This window comes from Rhinatrema bivittatum, chromosome 14 (genome assembly GCF_901001135.1).
Source record: "Rhinatrema bivittatum chromosome 14, aRhiBiv1.1, whole genome shotgun sequence".
In the NCBI taxonomy this organism is placed as follows: Eukaryota; Metazoa; Chordata; class Amphibia; order Gymnophiona; family Rhinatrematidae; genus Rhinatrema; species Rhinatrema bivittatum.
Genome location: NC_042628.1, coordinates 33,712,034 through 33,731,561, shown reverse-complemented (window position 1 = coordinate 33,731,561; position 19,528 = coordinate 33,712,034). Strand labels below are relative to the sequence as shown.

Below are 19,528 nucleotides of genomic sequence, written 5' to 3'. Positions count from 1 at the left end.
CACACAGTGTTTTGTTAAGTGTTTGCCATACACAGAGCTCTACTTCTCAAAGATGTCTTCATTCCTCGCCTATGGGTACAACTCTTAGAAACTTGCATTTCTGATGTGGTTAAATAATGATGAAATTTGCAACTGCCTCTGCTAGAAAGTAGTCCATGTCCTTTTTCCCTACCACATCATGAACACAAATTGTGTTGTAATGTACCTACGTGAGCTGTAGGACTTTCAAATATGTTTTATGGAGGCAGCTGCCTGAAAGAATTTGAGCAAACTGCAACAAAAATCCGGCCTCCTGACTCCAAAATTTTGAGTTTGCAGTGAGATCACTAAGTGGCACTTGCAGAATTTTCATGAGTGGATGGGATATTGAAATTTACCTATTAAATGAAAAAACTGATTTACAAAAGATTTCATGGCTGTCCGAGCAGCAAGGCGGATATTCAGTGGTGCCCATAAATATTGGTTTAGCTGGAGGTTTATAATCAGAAAATGGCCAAATAACTTCCCGCGTTTCAGAGGGATTATTGTTATTCCATGAATTCTCCTCTGTTTGTTTTTCTTATGTTCAGGCCACTAGCAATCTGTCAATAGGAGCTTGAGCATGCCATGTAGGTGATGTGGTGGAGCTCAGGGAGGGGGGGGTATATACTTGCTGCTACGCCGGTGGCCCTTGCCAGCCATAGAGAAGTGCCGAGGGATAAATTTAGAGAAGACATAACCTTCAGCCCAGTTGTGAATGAAGATGGTACAACATTCCAGCCCAAAGGAGTAGGAAGGCCAAAAGACCTGTTGCTTAGTATATTTATTTAAGGTACTTGTATCCTGCATTATCAAAAATATCTAAATGGGTTACATAATGAAAATACTCATAATAAATCACAGTAAGATCAATCACACAAAACTAAAACATAAAATGCAAAAGCAAAGAAATGGCTATTTTGCTGTGGCTGCTATGATGCCTTGAAAGAAGGCTTGTACTTGAAATTTGCGGCATATATTGCATTTCCTGTAGCATGTGATTTGTGTAACATCACGCATGCATCCCTTTCTGCAATCTGTGGTAATTTCCATGTTCTAATTCTGCTCATGTGGAATGCAGTATGTGATGCTGAGCTGCCTAGATATGTGTAGCTTAAGAAAAATTATTTCAAAATTAATGTGGCTAACGAGCTAATTTTACTATTTAATATACAATATAACCTTCACTAAACAAAATATGCATTTTAAATTCTCTCCTTCCTTTCCCCCAGCCATTTTTAAAAAAATAAGATTACTATTAATGATAATGACTTGCATTTCTGTATACTTGAAGGTTTTCAGATGTTATCCTGGCAACCATTTTGGCTACTAAATCGGACATGTGTGGTAGGAAGTTTGAGCTGAAGATTGACAATGTTCGGTTTGTTGGTCACCCAACTCTGCTTCAGCACGCACTTGTACAGGTATGGTTAATTCTTCCAAGTTCCGTCAGTGCCCATAATGTTCGCTGCTTGTTGCTGAAAGGCATAACCAAGCTCAGAGGCTGATGTAACAAGCTTGTGATAAAACTGTTTCTTTGAAAACAAAGCAGTAATGACTGTCCTCATGGGGCCTAGCACAGAAAACTTATTTCAAAGTTTCTAGACCTTTGACTATGCCTCACTGAGCATGCCCACACATGCTATTATGCCCCATCTCCATAAAGGGTCCCTTTGGTCTTTTTTTTCCATGGAGCCTTCAAATTTTTTGCCAGATTAGCTGCTCGTTTGTTGCAGGGTCCTATGGTTTCGTTCCTAGGTAAGGTTTTTTCATTGTTCAGTTTTTGTTCTTCCTGTTCTTGATTCCTTGGTGGTGTACTGCCGGTGCCCTCTGGCCATTGAGCCACCACTGCCATGGAGTTCAGTTTTGCTTCCCTTTTGTTTTCAGCCGATCACGTCTAGCGGGTTTCAGTGACACCCCTGGTGTTCAGGGATTATGTTCATCGTGGCCCCCCATTATAGATGTATCCTGTGTCTGGGAGTGTTGTATGATGTCTACAGTTATTGCTAATGTGTGACTATGACCCCCAGAAGGACACTGGTCCCAACTGGAATTCATGGAAAAGTATTTTGGACACCAGAAAACCGATCCATTGACATCTGCATTGGAGATATCTGTGGTGGGAATGTCATTGGTACCGTGGGAACTATCTGTTCTCTTATTTATTTAATTTCTATTCCATGTATTTCACAGCACTGGCCAATAGTGAGAGATTATTTTAATAAGTCTTTTGTGTTCAGTGAACCCCTTCCTGAATATTGAGGAATTTTGTGGTGGTGTACAATCTCTTATTTTCTCCTCATTAGACTATGTAGTTCTTTACTTCTTGGTTTACCTCAGTCCTCTCTCTGATCATTGCAACTTATACAAAATACTGAAGTTCGGAAGTTTTTTATGTGCACACATTACTCCAATGTTAGCTAAATTGCATGGCTACCCATTTCATGGCGCATTAAGTTTAGGATTCTTATTTTGATTTTTAAATTTTTTTGTGGTGTTTTACCAGATTGTTTCGCTGTGGACTTGAAAGAATACTGGCTTATACACACTTTGCACTCTTCCTCTAAGCATTTGTTAGTTGTTCCTTCCCTTAAAAAAGTTAGGTTACAGGAATCCCACTTGCAAATTTTTATTGTGATGTGTCCAATTTTCTGAAATGCCATTCCAGAATCTCTTAGAATGGAGGGGGATTTGCTGTGTTTTCGAAAATTAAAGGCTCACTTGTTTGCATTGGCCTTTCCTAGTTGTCACTCCATTCTTTTGAGTTTCTTTGCTAGGGGTGTGGAATGTTTCTACTTTATTGCATCAGTTTGTGAACAGTCGCAGGTGGGGTGGCTTTGATGTCTAATCTTTACCTATTTTTGGTTTTGATGTTTTTTTAATATTTTGTTGATTTTTATTGTGTTTTATGTATTTTGATTTATACTATGTATGTATGTTACTATTGTTATCCACTGAGATTTGTAGATCTGTGGAATACAAATTTTTATACATAAATGCACTCAAAGACTGGTCTTCCTGATTGAAGAAGATGTAGGGTTCTACCACTTTGAAATTAACATCAAGGAGATCGAATGCTGAACATCGAGGGAAACCAAAGAAGCATTAGCATCTTTTCCTTTGATGCTCAATGCCATGAGTGGGGATGGTCCGGAGCATGCCAAGAATCCTCCTAAGTGGTCTCCATATGCAAGGAAAACTCATCCTCCTAAGAATGCCAAGGGACTTTCAGCAGCTTCCATTAGATCAGATATCTGCCACCGATCCATCTCTCTGTTCTAAGGAGGACATGATTATCTCAGTCAGTGTTGGCCTTGGCTATCTTCAAGGAGGAGTTAAATAGAAAGATCCAGTAGGCTTTGGCACAGGCACTGCAAGGCCTCTGTGCTGGGGCACAAAGGCAGGCACAGATGAGCCTCTCCTTGATTCTTGTTTGGCTTCGAGGCACTGATACCAGTGGCCAGAGGGGGATCGGGGTCTGACCACTGCCCTGCTAATGATTTCTGGCTCCTTGGGAGAAGAAGCTTTCCTGGACATCAAGGTGCCTCATGATCCAAGCCAAACAGCCAGATGTACTTGTCCTGGAGACCTTGGCTATGTATCGAGCACAAGGTTGGACTTTGAATACTCTTGGGGGTGGGGCTGTGACTCTGCAGATGCTTCTGAAGAGGTGTTGTTGACGGGTCTCCCCTCCAACCCCTCTCCTCCACCAGAGAGAAGGAAGTCCACTCCTGAGGACCTCTCCCTCACAGGCTTTATCAGGAAAATAACTGAAGGCATTCCATTTATGTTACAGATGGAAGATGAAACCAGAAAAAAGATGTTTGACATACTCCAATTCATGGAGCCACCCTAAGGAAGTCGTGTCCACAAAGTCCTTCTGGAGGTTCAGGCGAGGATGTGGGAGAACCCCTTCGCTGTGCCTCTTATTAACAAGAAGGCAGACATGATATATCATCTAGAAGGATTCCATATTCGAAAAGAGAGAGTTGCCACACCACTCTGTGGTAGTGGAATCCACTCTCAAGAATGCCAAGAGCTCTAGAATTCATTCCTTTGAGCCCTGGGGAAAGGAATCTAGCACCATTGACGTTCTTATGCCTACATAGCTTCCTACCAGGTCTTTATTGACCAGTATATGCAGGACTTACTGAAGCAAATGCAGGGCATGGTTGGGCAGCTTCCTCAAAAGCAGAAAGACGCCCTCCGCTTGGGGTTGTTTTTTAGACATTAATAGTCTGTCATAGAGTTTGCAGATTCACCTGATTGTGGGCCTCAGGTCTCCACCCAGACTTGCTGACATACTGTATACGGGAGAGAATCTCTTTGACGATAGAGTGAAAAGAGCGATTGGACAGATCAGAGATCATGGTACTATGCTCCAGCAGTTCTCTGCTGGCATGCAAAACCCCAGCCTCCTCTGCCAGGATGTCCCTGAGGCCTGGGCAGAGGGGGTATTTTTTCCAGCGAAGAAGGTGCTATCCTTCACGCCCTCTGTTCTGTGCACAGCAGGCCCCTCATGGCTGTCCATAAAACCACAGCCTTCCTCCAACCAGCAAGTGTTCTGGTATGGGTACCGGGATACTGGAAATGCTCTCCATGATCCATCCAAAATCCCAGACAGCTACCCAGTCAACTCCAGGGAATGGCTTTTGAATGGATTGTGGAGAGCATTACCAGTATCCCGGTACCCGTACCAGAACACCTGCTGATTGGAGGAAGGCTCTGGTTTTATATAAACTGGTGACCGAATATAACTTCAGACATGTCTCTCCTCAGCATCATCAGAAGAGGGTACAAATTAAACCTATAGGGTCTCCCACCAAATCAGTGTCACTCAGATTAAACCTGTTGGATCTCCCACCAGTTGGGGTCACTCACCACATTAGAGGACAACCAAACCTAATTAGCGAAGGTGTAGTTCGCCTCCAATAATCCCTCCACTCACCATTCGTGCACTCCAACTGATCCCCTCCCTCAACTTCCATCTCCCTCCAGAGGGCCTCTCAACCTCTGCCCCTCCAGCTGATCCCTCTTACATCCTCCAGTCCTCTTCCCTTCCCAGCCTAGCTGCTCACTCACCTACTCCAGCTTTTTACATCCTCCCCACTGAACTTCTCTCACCTCCAAGCCATTTTTGTAACCCCAATTGATCATCTGTCATCCCCTTCCTCTCTCTTTTCTCATATACCTTCCCAATTGATACTCTCACCCCTAGCTCCTCTCTTGCATCCCCCCCTCACCTTCCACAGCCAATCCCTTTCCCACTGATCCAACCCTCAAACCCTTCCTGTATCTGATCTCTCCCTTCAAACAGCCCCCATCCAAACATCCCCTTGACTAAGATCAGCAGCAACATTTTCCTTTGGGCCTCAGGCGATAAGTGGATGACAGCTAGTGGGAAGAGCGGGCAGGCTGATGACAGGGGCAACATTTTTCTCTTAGGTAAACTCAGTGATGGGAGAGGATAGAGAACAAGTGACAACCTGCACAGACCTGTGCACACTCTGCCCACTCTTCCCCAATGGTTGTTCCAATGCCTGATGTTGATCTGCAACTGGCAGCGGCATTAATAATGAAAGTCAGCACAGGATATTTGAGCCATTAAAAGTTCACAGGCCCTGCAGTGGCGCCCCACTCCCTCCTCACACATGGCTTCCTGTTAACGTGGAAACTCAAGCGAGGGCGAGACCATTGCAGGACCCGAGAGTGCACGCTAGCTCAAAGATCCCATGCTGGTTTCCACTACTTCTGCTATTGGTGATGTCTGGAGAGGACTGCCCTTTGAGGCACCCCATTTGGGGTCCCGACCCACAGTTTGGGAAGCTCTGGTCTACAGCGTAGCCTTGACTGTTTTTTCGGAACATTCAGGTGAAACCATCGTGGTCAGTAGAGGTGCGCTCTTGGTGTCCGTTTTTCCACAAGATTGTGATTCTTTTATGAGATTGTTTCTGCGTAATAGGCCAACGTTTTGTACTAAAGTCAGAAAATTAGGATTTATCTGAACATTACTAGAACTATTTGAGATCATAGCAAAAAGTTTCTTATGTGCCTTGAGGCCTTGGCTCTCGGGTCACAATTTATTCCGTATAAATGTATCCTGAGAGTGCAAAATGCTGGCTGTGTTTTCTTTGAGCCAAATCAGCTAAGATGTTTTCTTGATTTTAAGAAAGGGTGACAGTGCCTAATGCTGGCTTATTTTGGTCATGGCATTAAGTTTTGCAAATGATGTTGCTCTTTAGAAATTTCTATTTTCCTTTTTTCCACACATGAAGATTTTTTTTTCCTGACTTCCCCCCCTTTTTTTTTTTCTTTATACTAAATAAAGGACTCTACTTTTTTTTTTTTTCCTTTATTATGTGGAGTGGAGGAGTAGCCTAGTTGCTAGAGCAGCACACAATGAACCCAGGAAGCCAGGGTTCAAATCCTGCTGCAAGTCACTTGCCTCATCTACAAATGTAGAATGTGAGGTTTCTGGGGACAGGGAAATGCCTAAATGTAATCTGTTTTGAAGTGTCGAAAAGCAGAATAAAAATACATTTATTTTCTGATGCTGATTCTCGATTTCTGTTACAAGAGATTTGTGTTTAAATTGTATATTTTTGAATTTAAAAATATGTAGGCAAAATACAATTTGTTTAGCTATGTGTGGGGTTTTGTTTTTTTTTTGCTACAAAAAAGTACCTACCTCCCTGTCTATCACATTCCTCATATTTTGGTGGAGGTGGGGAATGGATGCTCAGCGAGCGCTTGAAAGCTTTTTCCATGCATTTAAGAAAAAAATGCATGGAAAAAGCATGGAAAAAATGTGAAGCTTTCCCTTCGTGCTCCACCAGCAGGAGAGGCATGCCTGGGGGGGGTTGGGGGGTTGGTTTTCCTGCAGGAGTCCCCCAGAGAATGACTCCTGGGTATCCCCAATACTCCCCTTCAGCAGATGCTTGGCTAGGCGTCTCCAGCTGCTCTCTACAGCAGGAAGGAGCAATAACAGCAAAGCAGTCTCAGTTTTGAGAGAAGGTGTGAAAAACAGCAATTACTTCGCCTTGTGTTTTTAAGGTTTCCATTCTAACCTCATTTCTGATTTTTTTGTTTTCAGGGTTCGAAAACTGATCCGTCGCCAAAGAGGGAGGTGCCCACCATGATTCTCTTCAGCGTTGTGTTTGCACTCCGAGTAAGCGGATTTTCCTACACCATCGCTATCTTAGGTGCTCCCCCCCTGTTATACTTTATTGCCGTGCCCGCTTTGCAGTTGTGTCCCGTGTGACACTAATACCAGGGCAGTGACAAAACAAAGTCCCAAGTCTGCCTCCCTGAGCAGTAACCGGAGCGGATCCCAGTGATCCAGGAGCAGAACCCACGATGCGCTGGGCGCGGTAATAATGGAACGACTCGACTTGTACCATTATGGAACAGTTTAGCAGCTGATATTCAGGAGGGGACATGAGTTGTCTAAAATTCAGAAAGCGGTTTTGTTTACGCGGGCCTTTACTTGACCATGGAACAAAGGAATGAGTTTTAGCAGCACTGTTTGCATTTTAATGTATGTCATTTTCATTTGCTTGTATATGTTTTATGTCGTGTGTTTATATATTATGAACGTCGATTTTCTGCGTTAGACAATTATATGAAAATTGCAGAATCTAAGAATAAATAAACAAACAGAGGCTGACAATAATGTGCTGTAATAGGAATAAAACCCCGAAAAGGTTTAATTTGGCCTTATCTAGTCATCGTTACCTGTGTGTTTCCAAGTCTTGAAATGTGACCGGGCAATAAATTAGTGGCATTTAGACTGTATAGTGGCTTCTTGGGGGTAGAGGACAGGAAGAACAATGCATATTAGTATTTGCAGAATAATCTGTGAATTCCCAACTGGAAGGCGGTTTAAAATGAATACTGCTTGTATCTTTTTTTTTTCCGTCTCTTTGTTTAAAAGTCCCTGACTGGCAGGTGAATTAAGCAGATCCTTTATTAATTGTCCTTAGGTTTTGTAGATCACCCTCATCTCTGACTCATGATTATCAAAGCTGGGTTGCGGGCAATGGTCTTGTGATAGTCTCTGTAGGAATGGGTTCGTTAGGACATCAAAAACACTTTTAGAGCCCCAAAACATTTAGTGTGCAATTGGGAGCGCTAAAATGCTTAGAGGCCTGGCAAGAAAACAGAAATGTTAACATAATCTAATTCATATCGTTTAACATTTTCATGAGAGGGAGGATTCTAGGGACTTATGCAAGCTTCCCAAACCTGTCATGGTGACTCCACAGCTCATTGGGTTTTCAAGATTCCCACAGTGCATATGCTTGAGGTAAAGTTGCATACATTAGACATCCTGTGTGTAAATTTTTAACTCGTGCGTATTCATTGTGGGTATCTTGAAAAACTGACTGGCTGTGTGGGGTATCCAGAACAGGTTTGAGAAGCTCTGGCCTAATTCATCGAGGTACTTCCTATAGAGATGGGATGAGGGAAAAGCCTTAAGAAATCTGGGCCCTTAGTGTATTTACCGTATTTTTCGCTCCATAAGACGCACCTGACCATATGATGCACCTAGGATTCAGAGCAGGAAAATAAAAAAAAAAAAAAAAAAAATGGTGTGCTAAACCGGCTCTGTTCCCGGGCGTCTGTGCGTCTTATGGAGCAAATTAGGGTAGGGCATAAAATGTTTTTGGGGTTTTTTTTTGTCCCCATTCCCCATCCCAACCCTTTAAATTTAATTAACTACAACCCCCCCACCCTCCTGACCCCCCCCCCCCAGACTTGCCAAAAATCCCTGGTGGTCCAGCGGGGGTCCAGAGCGCTCGCTTGCACTTGGGCCGTCAGCTGCCAGTAGTCAAAATGGCGCCAATAGCCTTTGCCCTTACTATGTCACAGGGGCTACCGGTGCCATTGGTCGGCCCCTGTCACATGGTAGGAGCACAAGATGGCGCCGGCCATTCATTGCTTTTTATCTGGGTGCCAAGTATTGCTGATCACAAATAGGTTATCAAAAAAATTGTAAATTTGTTTTTCAAGAAAGGGTGTCCTATAATGAGGTACTATAACTTTCAATGTCGCAAATCTCAAGTGAATAAGGCACTACTATTTATAATCGTACATGCCTAAAGTCCATCAAATCCTGCCTCTTTTATAAAGAAATTATAAACACTTTATCTGTGCAGTTTTGAAACAGAGTGCAACCCAAATTTGAGAGCAAACATATGTGATCCAAATTTTCTTGCAGAGTCTTTATTGAACACCATCCCAAATAACTATATCTGATCAAATAATATAGCTCCGTCAATCCCGACACCAGTGTTTCGGCGATGACTGCCTGCTTTGGGGGGAACTTCAAAGTATCTTCTAATTTCTCAGGGAAAACTGTATCGGGACGCACCCCTGCCTCTCAGGGAAAGAACTTCATCTGGGCAGGAATTAGTGGACTTGTAACCAGGCCAGTATTCACCAGTTGTAAATGAGGCAATTGAAGGGGCATGGCAGTGTAATCAGCAGCCACCCGGTTTGTTCTGTAAAAGAACATGACTCATCAGTAATGGAAGTCCCAAGAAATGCTGTGTAATGGTTGGCTTCCTAGGATAGGACAATTTATCTACTAGTTCAGTCTTATCACCTGGGATGAGCCTTTCTGCCTCCTGCAGTACCTCCCGCATGGCCATGACTCATTAGAAATGTATGACCTGAAAACTGCCTGGTCAAGGTTTGCTACATAGGACAGAACCACTTATCTGCTGATTCAACCTTTCAGTTCATGTAACCCGTCAACGCATTTTAAGAAATGCAGTGTCAATACTTACTCCTCCCTTTCTCTAGGAATTACTGAGTCATGGGTGAAGCCGGACAGATATACCTGTTTGTTATAGTTTTTAGCAAAATAAAATTCCAGTGTTTGTCTACCCCTTTTATATATCCTGATGCATTTACAGAATAAAACTGAGCATGTCACCTTGTATAAAAATGAAAAACTTTTTTGTTCCAATCTTTCCCTGGGGTATTAAATAGTTAAATTTCACAGACAAAAAGCTGCTGAGGTTGGCAGGCTGTCTGAGGGCTTAAGTGCTAAAATATAGTGATGTACAGTCTTAAATGAAAGGATCTATTCTGCATCAGCAGGCCTTGCCAAGCTTCTCAAAGTGCCAGTGGCTCCCTGCTAGATTGTGCAGACCAGGGCTAATCCTAGCTAGTTCCATGTTACCTGGAAACAGTTTACACAACCTTAAGGAAGGGCACTGCTGGATGGCTTGGAGTGGGATTGGGTTCCAGATCCTCTCATTTCTAAATCTGTGCTCAAAATCTGGCGTGCAAATTGAATAAAAATTTGTTACCATCTGAAAGCCATTTAGTGTCTTGTGCAACGAGTTGGTGGTCTCTGTTTGGTTCCTCCTAGGCAAGTGGCCATAGCCGGCACCCTTATTGCTGTCTCACAGTTCTGAAGAACAAATTGCCTTTTGTCCCTTCAGAGCAGGGTTGAGGCACATAAGCAGAGCATTATGGGGAAGCTTGTACTGCCACTGCCCATGCTGTACTGTCCTGTAGATCCAAGGAGAACTTTGGTTTTCAGTCTTACTGAGCCAGCACCTTTCACCCAGCAGTAAGATCAAGGGGAGGAGGGGAATCGTTTCATGTTCCAACTGTTAAGATCATATAATATAGCACTATATTTTAGTACTTTACGCTTACTGTGAGTCCTCCCACTTCTCTGGCTTTCTGAGTTAATGAAATGGTAAATCATCACCATGAATATCTGGCGCTGGATGCTTTGGTAGACTCCCAGTATGCTTTCTGGTCTTTGACGTTCTCCATTGTTGTGAGTGGAAGATAGAACTGCCCGTGCCATCTCGGACATCCTTCAGCTCTGGAAACGGATTTCGGTGTAAAATCTTTCCTTTTACCCACAGGCTAATGCAGATGCATCGGTGATAAACTGCTTGCACAACCTATCGCGCCGTATCGCGATAGTGCTGCAGCATGAGGAGCGTCGCTGCCAGTATCTGACCAGAGAAGCCACGCTCATCCTCGCCATCCAGGACGAAGTCACGGCAATGGCAGAAAGTCAGTGGTAGCTTTTGGCTTGTTCAGTGTGTCTCTTCCTCCTCCAAGGTCCAGCAGCTGGCTGAGGGCTGCTGCTATTTGGTTGGCTCAGGAGCTGCAGGTCTGCCTGCCTGGATCTCCTGAGTGAAACCTGTTACCGTTCTTTTACTGCAGGACCCTTCAGAATAGTCAGAACAACTAAGCCCCCCTGGTCTCTAGTGATGAGGCACACGAGCACTGCTGCTAGCGTGAAACTCGGTACCTTTCTGCTTAATGCGTGCTAGTGCTCTGAAGCATCCTGCAAGAGTTTCCCCTGATTAGATTACCGTATCCGCCCAAGGAGTAAAATTCACGTATTGCATAGGCATTTAGAGGGTAATGTTCAAGGCATTTTTGTAGGTCGAACTATTTTTCCTGCGGAAATGGCCTGTTCAGAAAATTGCCCCCCTGATATGCGGGGAAGCTTCCGTATGTATGGTCTGTAGGTGCATTAAGTTTACCCACAGTGAGCGGAGGTGTTCCCATGGGTGGGGGGTTTGCATTTGTATCCGTTTGTAATTTCAAAATGACACACACGTTTTCCTGAAAGACCTCTGTTCACAAAGCAGCAGATGTGATTGTGTGCGGGTCGTTTGAGTGGGATAATTTTCAAAGGTAAGGCGCATGCGTGCTTGAAATGTGCGTGGGCTGTTAACAGAATTACCCTCAAAGAGGACAGCTTTCAGAAGGATCTAGAATATAGTTGCTCAGCACGCCTATATTTCAAGTAGGCATTCTGGGGCATATCTGGGTCTCGGGAGAAAATGAAATGCTGCATAACTAAAGTTTAAATTATCTGCACTTGGCTTCTCCCCTTGATCCCCAGACTTACAAATAGGAGAGGCAAAGTACTCAGGTTTTGTGTACTTATATATTGTTAGCTAATTTTCAAAGTGAGACCACATGGGTAGCTTCTTTTTGAGAATCAGCAAACAGGTATAAAATTACCTGCGTACTTTGCCACTAGACAATTTAGTAAAAAAAAAATGGCCTGCTTAAAGGCTGAAGTCAGGAGAAATTGTTTCACATTTGCATTAGTCACCTATAGTAAATCAGAAGTGTTTTTGTTCGTTTGTATTTATTTTTTAAAATTTATTCTTGCCTGTATATCTCTTCTTTTCTCTGCAGGTTAAGCCCAGTTAACCTGCATGGAGGGGCAATTACTATCCTAAAAAAAACCCCCAAAAACAAACTTGCTGGCCAGACTGGATGGACCACTCCTGGGGGGGGGAGGGGAGGGGTGTGTTTCTGCTGTCTTTATTATGTTACTAAAACCATGGTTTTGCACTTTTGAGTTTGTGCAGCATTGCGTGACATGCCTGTGAGGCTTTGTTAGGGCTCTGCAAGTTTGATGTACTTTGTAAAAAGCACAAATGTCTAGCAAAAAAAAAAAAAGTAATCTACTTATTTAGCAGGTTTTATTTTGAATGCTTAAGTATTTACTAAAATAAACAATTTTGCCCATCTGTAACTGCCATATCTTGTTTTGCGTTTTTAATTGTAGCTAAAGGCGGGCCCCAGTCTCCTTTTCATCATATTCTACCCAAGTGCAAGCTGGCCAGAGACCTGAAAGAAGCTTATGACAGGTAAACAAAGAGCTGTGTACTGGGCGTATTCATTACACATGCTGTCCAAATACAGGGCACATACCAGGTATGTAGTCGGTCCTGGTGCACACAAGGCATGCACTAGAGCCCTGCATGGCACGTATGGCACTTGCTTTTCCCATCGCGCTGGTTGGCAGTGGAATGAGGACAGGGAGTGGGTGACGAGGTGGAACTGGCAGAGGATAATGTGAAGTGCCCGCTTTACAGTCTCACTGTGGCACATGGAAATCTAAGAGGCACATTTATAGCTTGTTGGTTAAGATGTGAATCACCTTAAAAAAACATAATTGTCATACTGGGTCAGACAGAGGGCCCAGCATCCTGTTTCCAACACAAGTACCTGGCAAGATCCTAGACAGTAAATAGATCCCATGTTGCTATCGCATAGTGATAAATAATGGGATAATAGTTTATGGACTTCTGCCTCTGGACCTTGTCCAAACACTTTGAGCAGCATCCTAAAAATGAGTATTGAGCTTATTGCAAATAATCTAAGGTAACAGACTGATACTAGTAATATGGTTCTTGTGTAGCACCTTGATCCAAAGCATGTCACAGTACTGCATCAGCCAATAAACTGAAGTTACACTTCTTTATACAGGTAGCATAAGGTAAAATATATATTTGTGACCCAAGAAAGAAAGTTGACCTATAAAAGCGTAGCTTGGTTAAGCAATTTTGAAGTCATGTATCCTAAAACATTTTTATGTGGACACTATTCAGCTGAAGGACGAAGAGCAATTTGTTTCATGCTTGCTGAGCTCTTTTACATGAGTGCCATCTAGTGGCCATCCATGTTTATTGTAAAAAGAATGCATTTTAAACGCAGATTGTTTTGCTCATGTTCTCATATTTTATAACCCGGTTTTTCAAAACTGGGGTTCTTATTCTCCTGCCTTTGAATGCTGTCCTGGGAAAGGAGTACAGCAGGTTGCAGGTTACCCATGGTAAGACACACAAACCTCTTTTCCCCTGATGCTTGGATCCCACAGTGTTTAAAGGCTCAGAGAAGCTCCTTTTCTGGTGGAAAGGTGGTCATTCCTAACTTAAAGCAGCCGTATTGGCTTAATTCTGGGGTCTTGGCTTCACTGCTTCCTGTCAGTGGAGTAAGCTACTGGAGAAAGACGTGTCCTGTGGTTTGAAAATGATTAAATCTTTTGGAAACTATAATCTGACTCTGCCGCGCTCTTCAGACAGAGCTCTTAGTGCATTCTTTATATTTACCATCATAAAATGAGGTTCAGGACAATCAGGCAGCTTTATTGGCTAATCATGATTACACTGTTCAATTATATCCAGTAAAGGTAGGCACATCACTGTTGATTTCGTACTTTTTTTTTTCCTCTCTTGCTATTCCATATGAACAATGGGACTCAGGGCTGTGCATTTGGGTGCATTAGAAGCATTTTTTTGAATCTGCTCTAGAAAGAGCTATTGTACTTCTTGGATAGCTAAAGGAATTTGGTGTATCAAGGACTTTCTCAAAGCGCACAATAACAGGCCCCTATCCTTCAACACCTTATAAAATGGATCATCTTGAGTGATCAAACTGTACCCTGGGCTAAAGCAGTAAAAAGCTGCCTCATCACTTGCTTTGGCTGACTGATGTTTATCTTTTTATTTAGTAGTGGAACGACGATATTGGTCAGTGTGACTGTCCTTCAGAATGATTGTGGGTTCATTACCAGAAACAACCAAGTGACTTGTTTTCTGAAGCAAGTGTTTTGGCCAGTTCTGGGGGGGGGGGGGTTTTGGTTTGTTTTTAATATCTATTTTAATGTTATGATGCCTTTGATCTTATTTTTTCCACTTGAAATTGGCACCTCAGGCTTCCAGAATTCATTAGGAAGGGGATATTGAAAAATCAAGGCTGACCTAAGATTTGCCTCATGAAATCAGATCATTTGACAGCAGCCATTTTGGAATGCCAACTGCATATAAGCCTTATGTATATGACATAGCCACCCTGCTCCCCTCTCCCCCCCAAGTCAGAAGTGACTCGTTCCTTATCTTACTGCTGCACCAGTCCAGATGCACAGGTTATTTCCCTCCACCAGCAGATGGAGGCAGAGAACACAGCTTTTCCTGTGACATGATCACGGATACTTACAGCCCAGCAAAAGTCAGCTGTAATAGATCACCAACTGGGCCATGTAAGGCCTGTTAACATTTTTCTGGAATTCACTTCTCAGAGCCAGCGTTTTTCAGGCACAACAGCATTTAAAGTTTCCATTTTCTCTCCTCGGATACCAGGATCACCACAGCATGGAACATTACAAGTGAGGTTTATGCCAGCCCAGTTTCCTAGGATCAAAAGGCACTTATTTCCCAAAAGTACTTTTTTAAAGCTGAAGCGAAGGCTGTAGGTATTCCTGCTTGTGGGTCCAGGCAAGCCCTTTCCCTCTTTGTTTTATTCTGCAGTAAGTCATAGTTTAAATGATCAATGCATCTTCTTCACCTCAGATTAGATGGTAGAGAGGTGTGGCCCCCAATATTTTTGTTTTGTTTCTCATTTGGGGGTGAGGGGGTGTCATTTTTTTTGGTTCCTTTAGTGTTTTCTTTTTATTTTTTTGCCATACATCTTAATGGCACCAACTGCACCAGAAGAAGGTGCCTTAGTGACGTCATTTAGCTGCTGTCCTTCAGGTGGATGGTGCCATTTTTAATGCATCAGGAACTGGGTGGAAGCAAGTGGGCATTGCAGTTGTCTCTTTCCACCAAAAACCTGGAAAGGGGGAAAGTGGGAGCCAGGTTGGGAGCATCCTGGCACCTATATTTATTTTATTTATTTATTTAATAGCTTTTATATACCGACGAACGTTGGGAACATCTCGTCGGTTTACAGAGAACAGAACTGAGCAACAGGCTTTACAATTATCATATAATTATATAAGGAACATTAAAAAACATACAAAAACTGAAGGGATCAAGCCCGACGGCTGGAGTTTTGGGCTGAGAGTTGTGGTCTGAGTCACCTGGGGAGGCTCAGCCAAGGGTGCCAGAGCCCCCCCCCCCCCCCCCCCCCGCAAATTCCACGAATATGAAAATGCCTGAAAATGTTGACGTATTTTCATAGTAGGCTATTTTTGGTCCAGTCCATTGGAAAAGAACTGAAATTGGCGGCATTCATTGCATTTTTTTGTATTCCTTTGAAACAAATACACATCTCTATTAGAAAGTAATTTCCATGAACAAAAAGGAAAAAAAAAGCATTACACTTCTCGAGGACTATGGTCTTATATTCCAGAATAACTGGCCCATAATCATTTCAAACTATAATGTTCATTCTCTGAGGACAAGCAGGATGGTAATCCTCACACATGGGTGGCATCATCAGATGGAGCCCTGATGCGGAAAACTTATGTCAAAGTTTCTAGAACTTTGACTAGGCACAACTGAGCATGCCCAGCATGTCCCCTACCATGCATCCACATGGGGTCCTTCGCCAGTCTTTTTTTTCCGCGGGCTGTAAGTCTCGCGGTGTGACTGAGCTCACTTTGGCTGTTTTTACGCCTTGTGGAAAACTTGCCACAAGGCAAGTTTTCCACCAAACCTTGATCTGCCACCAAGGTTCCCCTCTGGAGTGATTCTGATTCCCAGATCCTCCGAAGAGGAAGATATGCAACTGCGCCCGAAGCCCTCGAGGGTGCCTCCACTCACCGAGCCCTTCGTGCCTTGGGTACCATCAATGCCCTTGATTCCGCCGTTGCCCTTGAGACTCCCGGCACCGAGATTGCCGAGGCATCCCTCATTGCCGTTGCCGAGGGGCAGAGGCTCCGACTTCCCTTGATGTCCCCCGGTGACTCTGGCAACTTGCCTTCCGAGCCTTCTCTGCCGGATGAGCACTATTGCTGGCCCCCAGAAGACCTCTTCTTCCTAGGCTTTGTCCAGGCTATGTTGGAGGCCATTCCCTTCCAGCTCCTCACAGAGGAAGACGCCCACCACAAAATGCTGGAGGTGTTCCAGTTTGTGGATATACAGAAGGAGGTTGTAGCCATCCCAATCCCATGAAATTCTTTTAGAACTTCTGTACAGGATATGGGAGCACCCGGACTCTGTCCCCCCAGTCAACCAAAAGACAGACACACTTTATCTGGTCAAACAAGCCCTTGGCTTTCAGAAGCGTCAGCTCCCCCACCAGTCGGTGGTTGTGGAGTCTGCCTTAAAGAAAGTCAAAAGATCTCGTACCCATTCCGCTCCTCCAGGCCGAGAGCACAGGACCCTGGATGCCCTTGGAAGGAGGGTCTTTCAAGGGGCCATGCTTATTGCCCATATCGCCTCCTACCAGTTATACATGGCCCAATACAACAGGAACTTGTGGAAACAAGTTCGAGTTGGCAGAGCACCTGCCTCAACAGCAGCAAGATGCATTGTAGGCAGTGGTACAAAAGGGCCTGGAGGCTGGGAAGCGTGAGGTACGGACAACTTACAATGTCTTTGAGACAGCAGCCAGGGTTTCGGCTGTGGGCATTAGTGCCTGGCTTCGGACCTTCAACCAGAGGTCCAGGAAAGGCTGGTGGACCTGCCCTGTACCAGAGAAAATCTCTTCAGGGACAAGGTCAGAGATGCAGTGGCTCAGCTCAAGGACCATCAGGAGCTGAGCCAATGTCCTCTTGGGTCAGCTTTCAGCCAGTATCTTGGACCCACAATCCTCTGATGCAAGTCTCTACATCACGGACCTTGCAAGTCCTTCTACCGCCAGAGGAGACTCTACCCTCCAGCTTCTCGTGCCAGGGCACCATGCTTTATGACCCGGGGCAGCCTCGCCAGCCCCACAACCCAGCCAGCTGTGGGCTTTTGACTGGCGGCGAGAGAGTGGAGGCCACCTTGCAGTGCCCATGGGCCCCAACCCACTGGTTGGGGGCCGACTGGCCCCCTATTACCACCAACTGCTGGGTTCTGGCTATCATACAGCATGGTTACTGCCTGAATTTCAGGACAGTCCTGGCGTATTCACCACCACCACCAATGTGGGATTTGGGGCATCAGGAAACACTCGAGATTGAGTTCTCAGCTTTGTTAAAGGCCGGAGCAGTAGAACACCGTGTCCCTCTCTCAACAGGGCCAGGAGTTCTACTCAAGAAATTTTCTGATACCAAAGAAATCAGGCGGCCTCCAGCCCATTCTTGACCTCAGAGCCTTAAGCAGATTCTTGCAGCGAGAACACTTCAAAATGGTGTCCTTGGACACCCTTTCTGTCCTTCAGAAAGGAGATTGGCTCCGCTCTCTTAATTTGAAGGATGCGTACACCCACACACAGGCCGATACAGTACAGTGCGCTCCAGTGGAGCGCACTGTTAACCCGCAGTTGGATGCACGTTTTCGACGCGCTAGTTTTACCCCTTACTGCCGGAGGCAGTTTGTAGCTTGGTATTCACCCATCTGTGAGAACTACCATCCTGCTTGTCCTAGGAGAAAGAGTTGCTTACCTGTAGCAGGTGTTCTCCTTGGACAGGATGTTAGTCCTCAGGAAACCTGCCCGCCACGCCTTGGAGTTTGATTCTCCATCGGTTTATTTTATTTTTTGCTAAGATACGAGCTGAAGTGGGAATCCTCGTGGCCGTGCGGATAGTGGCATGCTGAGCAAGTTTTCTGTGCCGGGCTCCATCTGATGATGTCACCCGTCTGCTGTCCTAGGAGAACACCTGTTACAGATAAGCAATTCTGCTTTCTCTCTTCCTACGTATGAACTGAGGCCTGCTTAATTCCAGTCATGCATCGTGTTTGTTCAATCAGGACCTCATATTTTATGAACACCTCTTTATCAAAGAGAGGGTAACTAGATCTAGAAATATCTTCTGTCTTTTATTTCCTTCCTGTTAAGGAACTGGGGGCAATTTTCTGTTAATGACAAACTAGCTGAAGATTTGGTGGCCTTACAGCACTTTGCAATTACTGTCTTGTTGCTCTTTAATGTTCCAGATTTTAATCTCTAGTTTAATTGCTCCCATGCGGTGAGAGATCTGGAAGTGTACAAGGATGACTTGACCCTATGGCGAGGCTTTGGCAGCAAAGACCTTGAATTTTATCTGAAGGAAAAGCCTCTGCACAATGTAGAATACCCATCATTGCCATGAAAAAGTTGCTATTGTATGAAATATGGAAGGAAATTGGTCAAAGAACTCTGAGAAGCCTTAACTGTTGCTGCACCAGTAAAGATATCTCCGAGTGGCTGAGGCTGAGAATCCATATAAGAAGGGAAAAAAGGCCCGAGGAGGATTGAAGACTAAATTTAAAAAAAAAAAGAGAGAAATTGTAGGATTGTAGCAGTTAAATTGTCCACACAGAATTTGATCTGATTATTTCCCTATGCGTCTGTGGCATCCTGCAGCCACAAGGCAGCCTGCTGGAAATTTCAGTGGCTATAATGAGACTTAATACAAACGAGTCAGGGAAAGATGAAAGGGGAACCACACGTGCCATTAAAGTTACAGAATGTTAATAAAAGCCAAAGGCCCAGAGTCTGTGTGGCATTCAAGCTGGCTGATCTGTCCCTGCTCCCTGACTGGATTTGAACCTGCCTCAAAGCCAAGCTACTTGGATGCAGATGATAAATGAGCTGAGATCTGCAGCTAGATAGATACATAGTGCTTTACAAAGAAAGAAATGTGCATAAAGAAAACAGTATATGTTCCAATTATTTGTGCCCCCTCCTGCCTTTCTCAGGACATCTGGTCTTTGTTGTCTATGGTTTCCTTTCCTTTTAAGTACAGCTATAAAACTAGAGTGGGAGTGGTCATTACAGCTGTGTTTTTCTGCAAGAAACAAGTACCAAAAAGACAAGAGTTTCTCCCCTGCCTCGGTGTATCTCCTGACATTAAAACACGAGTAAGAAAATG

General features: G+C 44.1%; 1 protein-coding gene across 9 annotated transcripts in view; it reads left to right on the top strand.

Moving 5' to 3' along the window:
* Nucleotides 1-19,528, top strand: part of NPRL3 (NPR3 like, GATOR1 complex subunit) — a 100,213-nt gene that overhangs the window by 37,568 nt on the left and 43,117 nt on the right. For all 9 annotated transcript variants that reach the window (XM_029576031.1, XM_029576026.1, XM_029576028.1 and 6 more), the window contains 4 exons: nt 1,313-1,442; nt 7,112-7,186; nt 10,911-11,064; nt 12,587-12,668. In XM_029576031.1, coding sequence (XP_029431891.1) covers nt 1,313-1,442; nt 7,112-7,186; nt 10,911-11,064; nt 12,587-12,668 — 441 coding nt within the window. The remainder of the gene's footprint in view (nt 1-1,312; nt 1,443-7,111; nt 7,187-10,910; nt 11,065-12,586; nt 12,669-19,528) is intronic.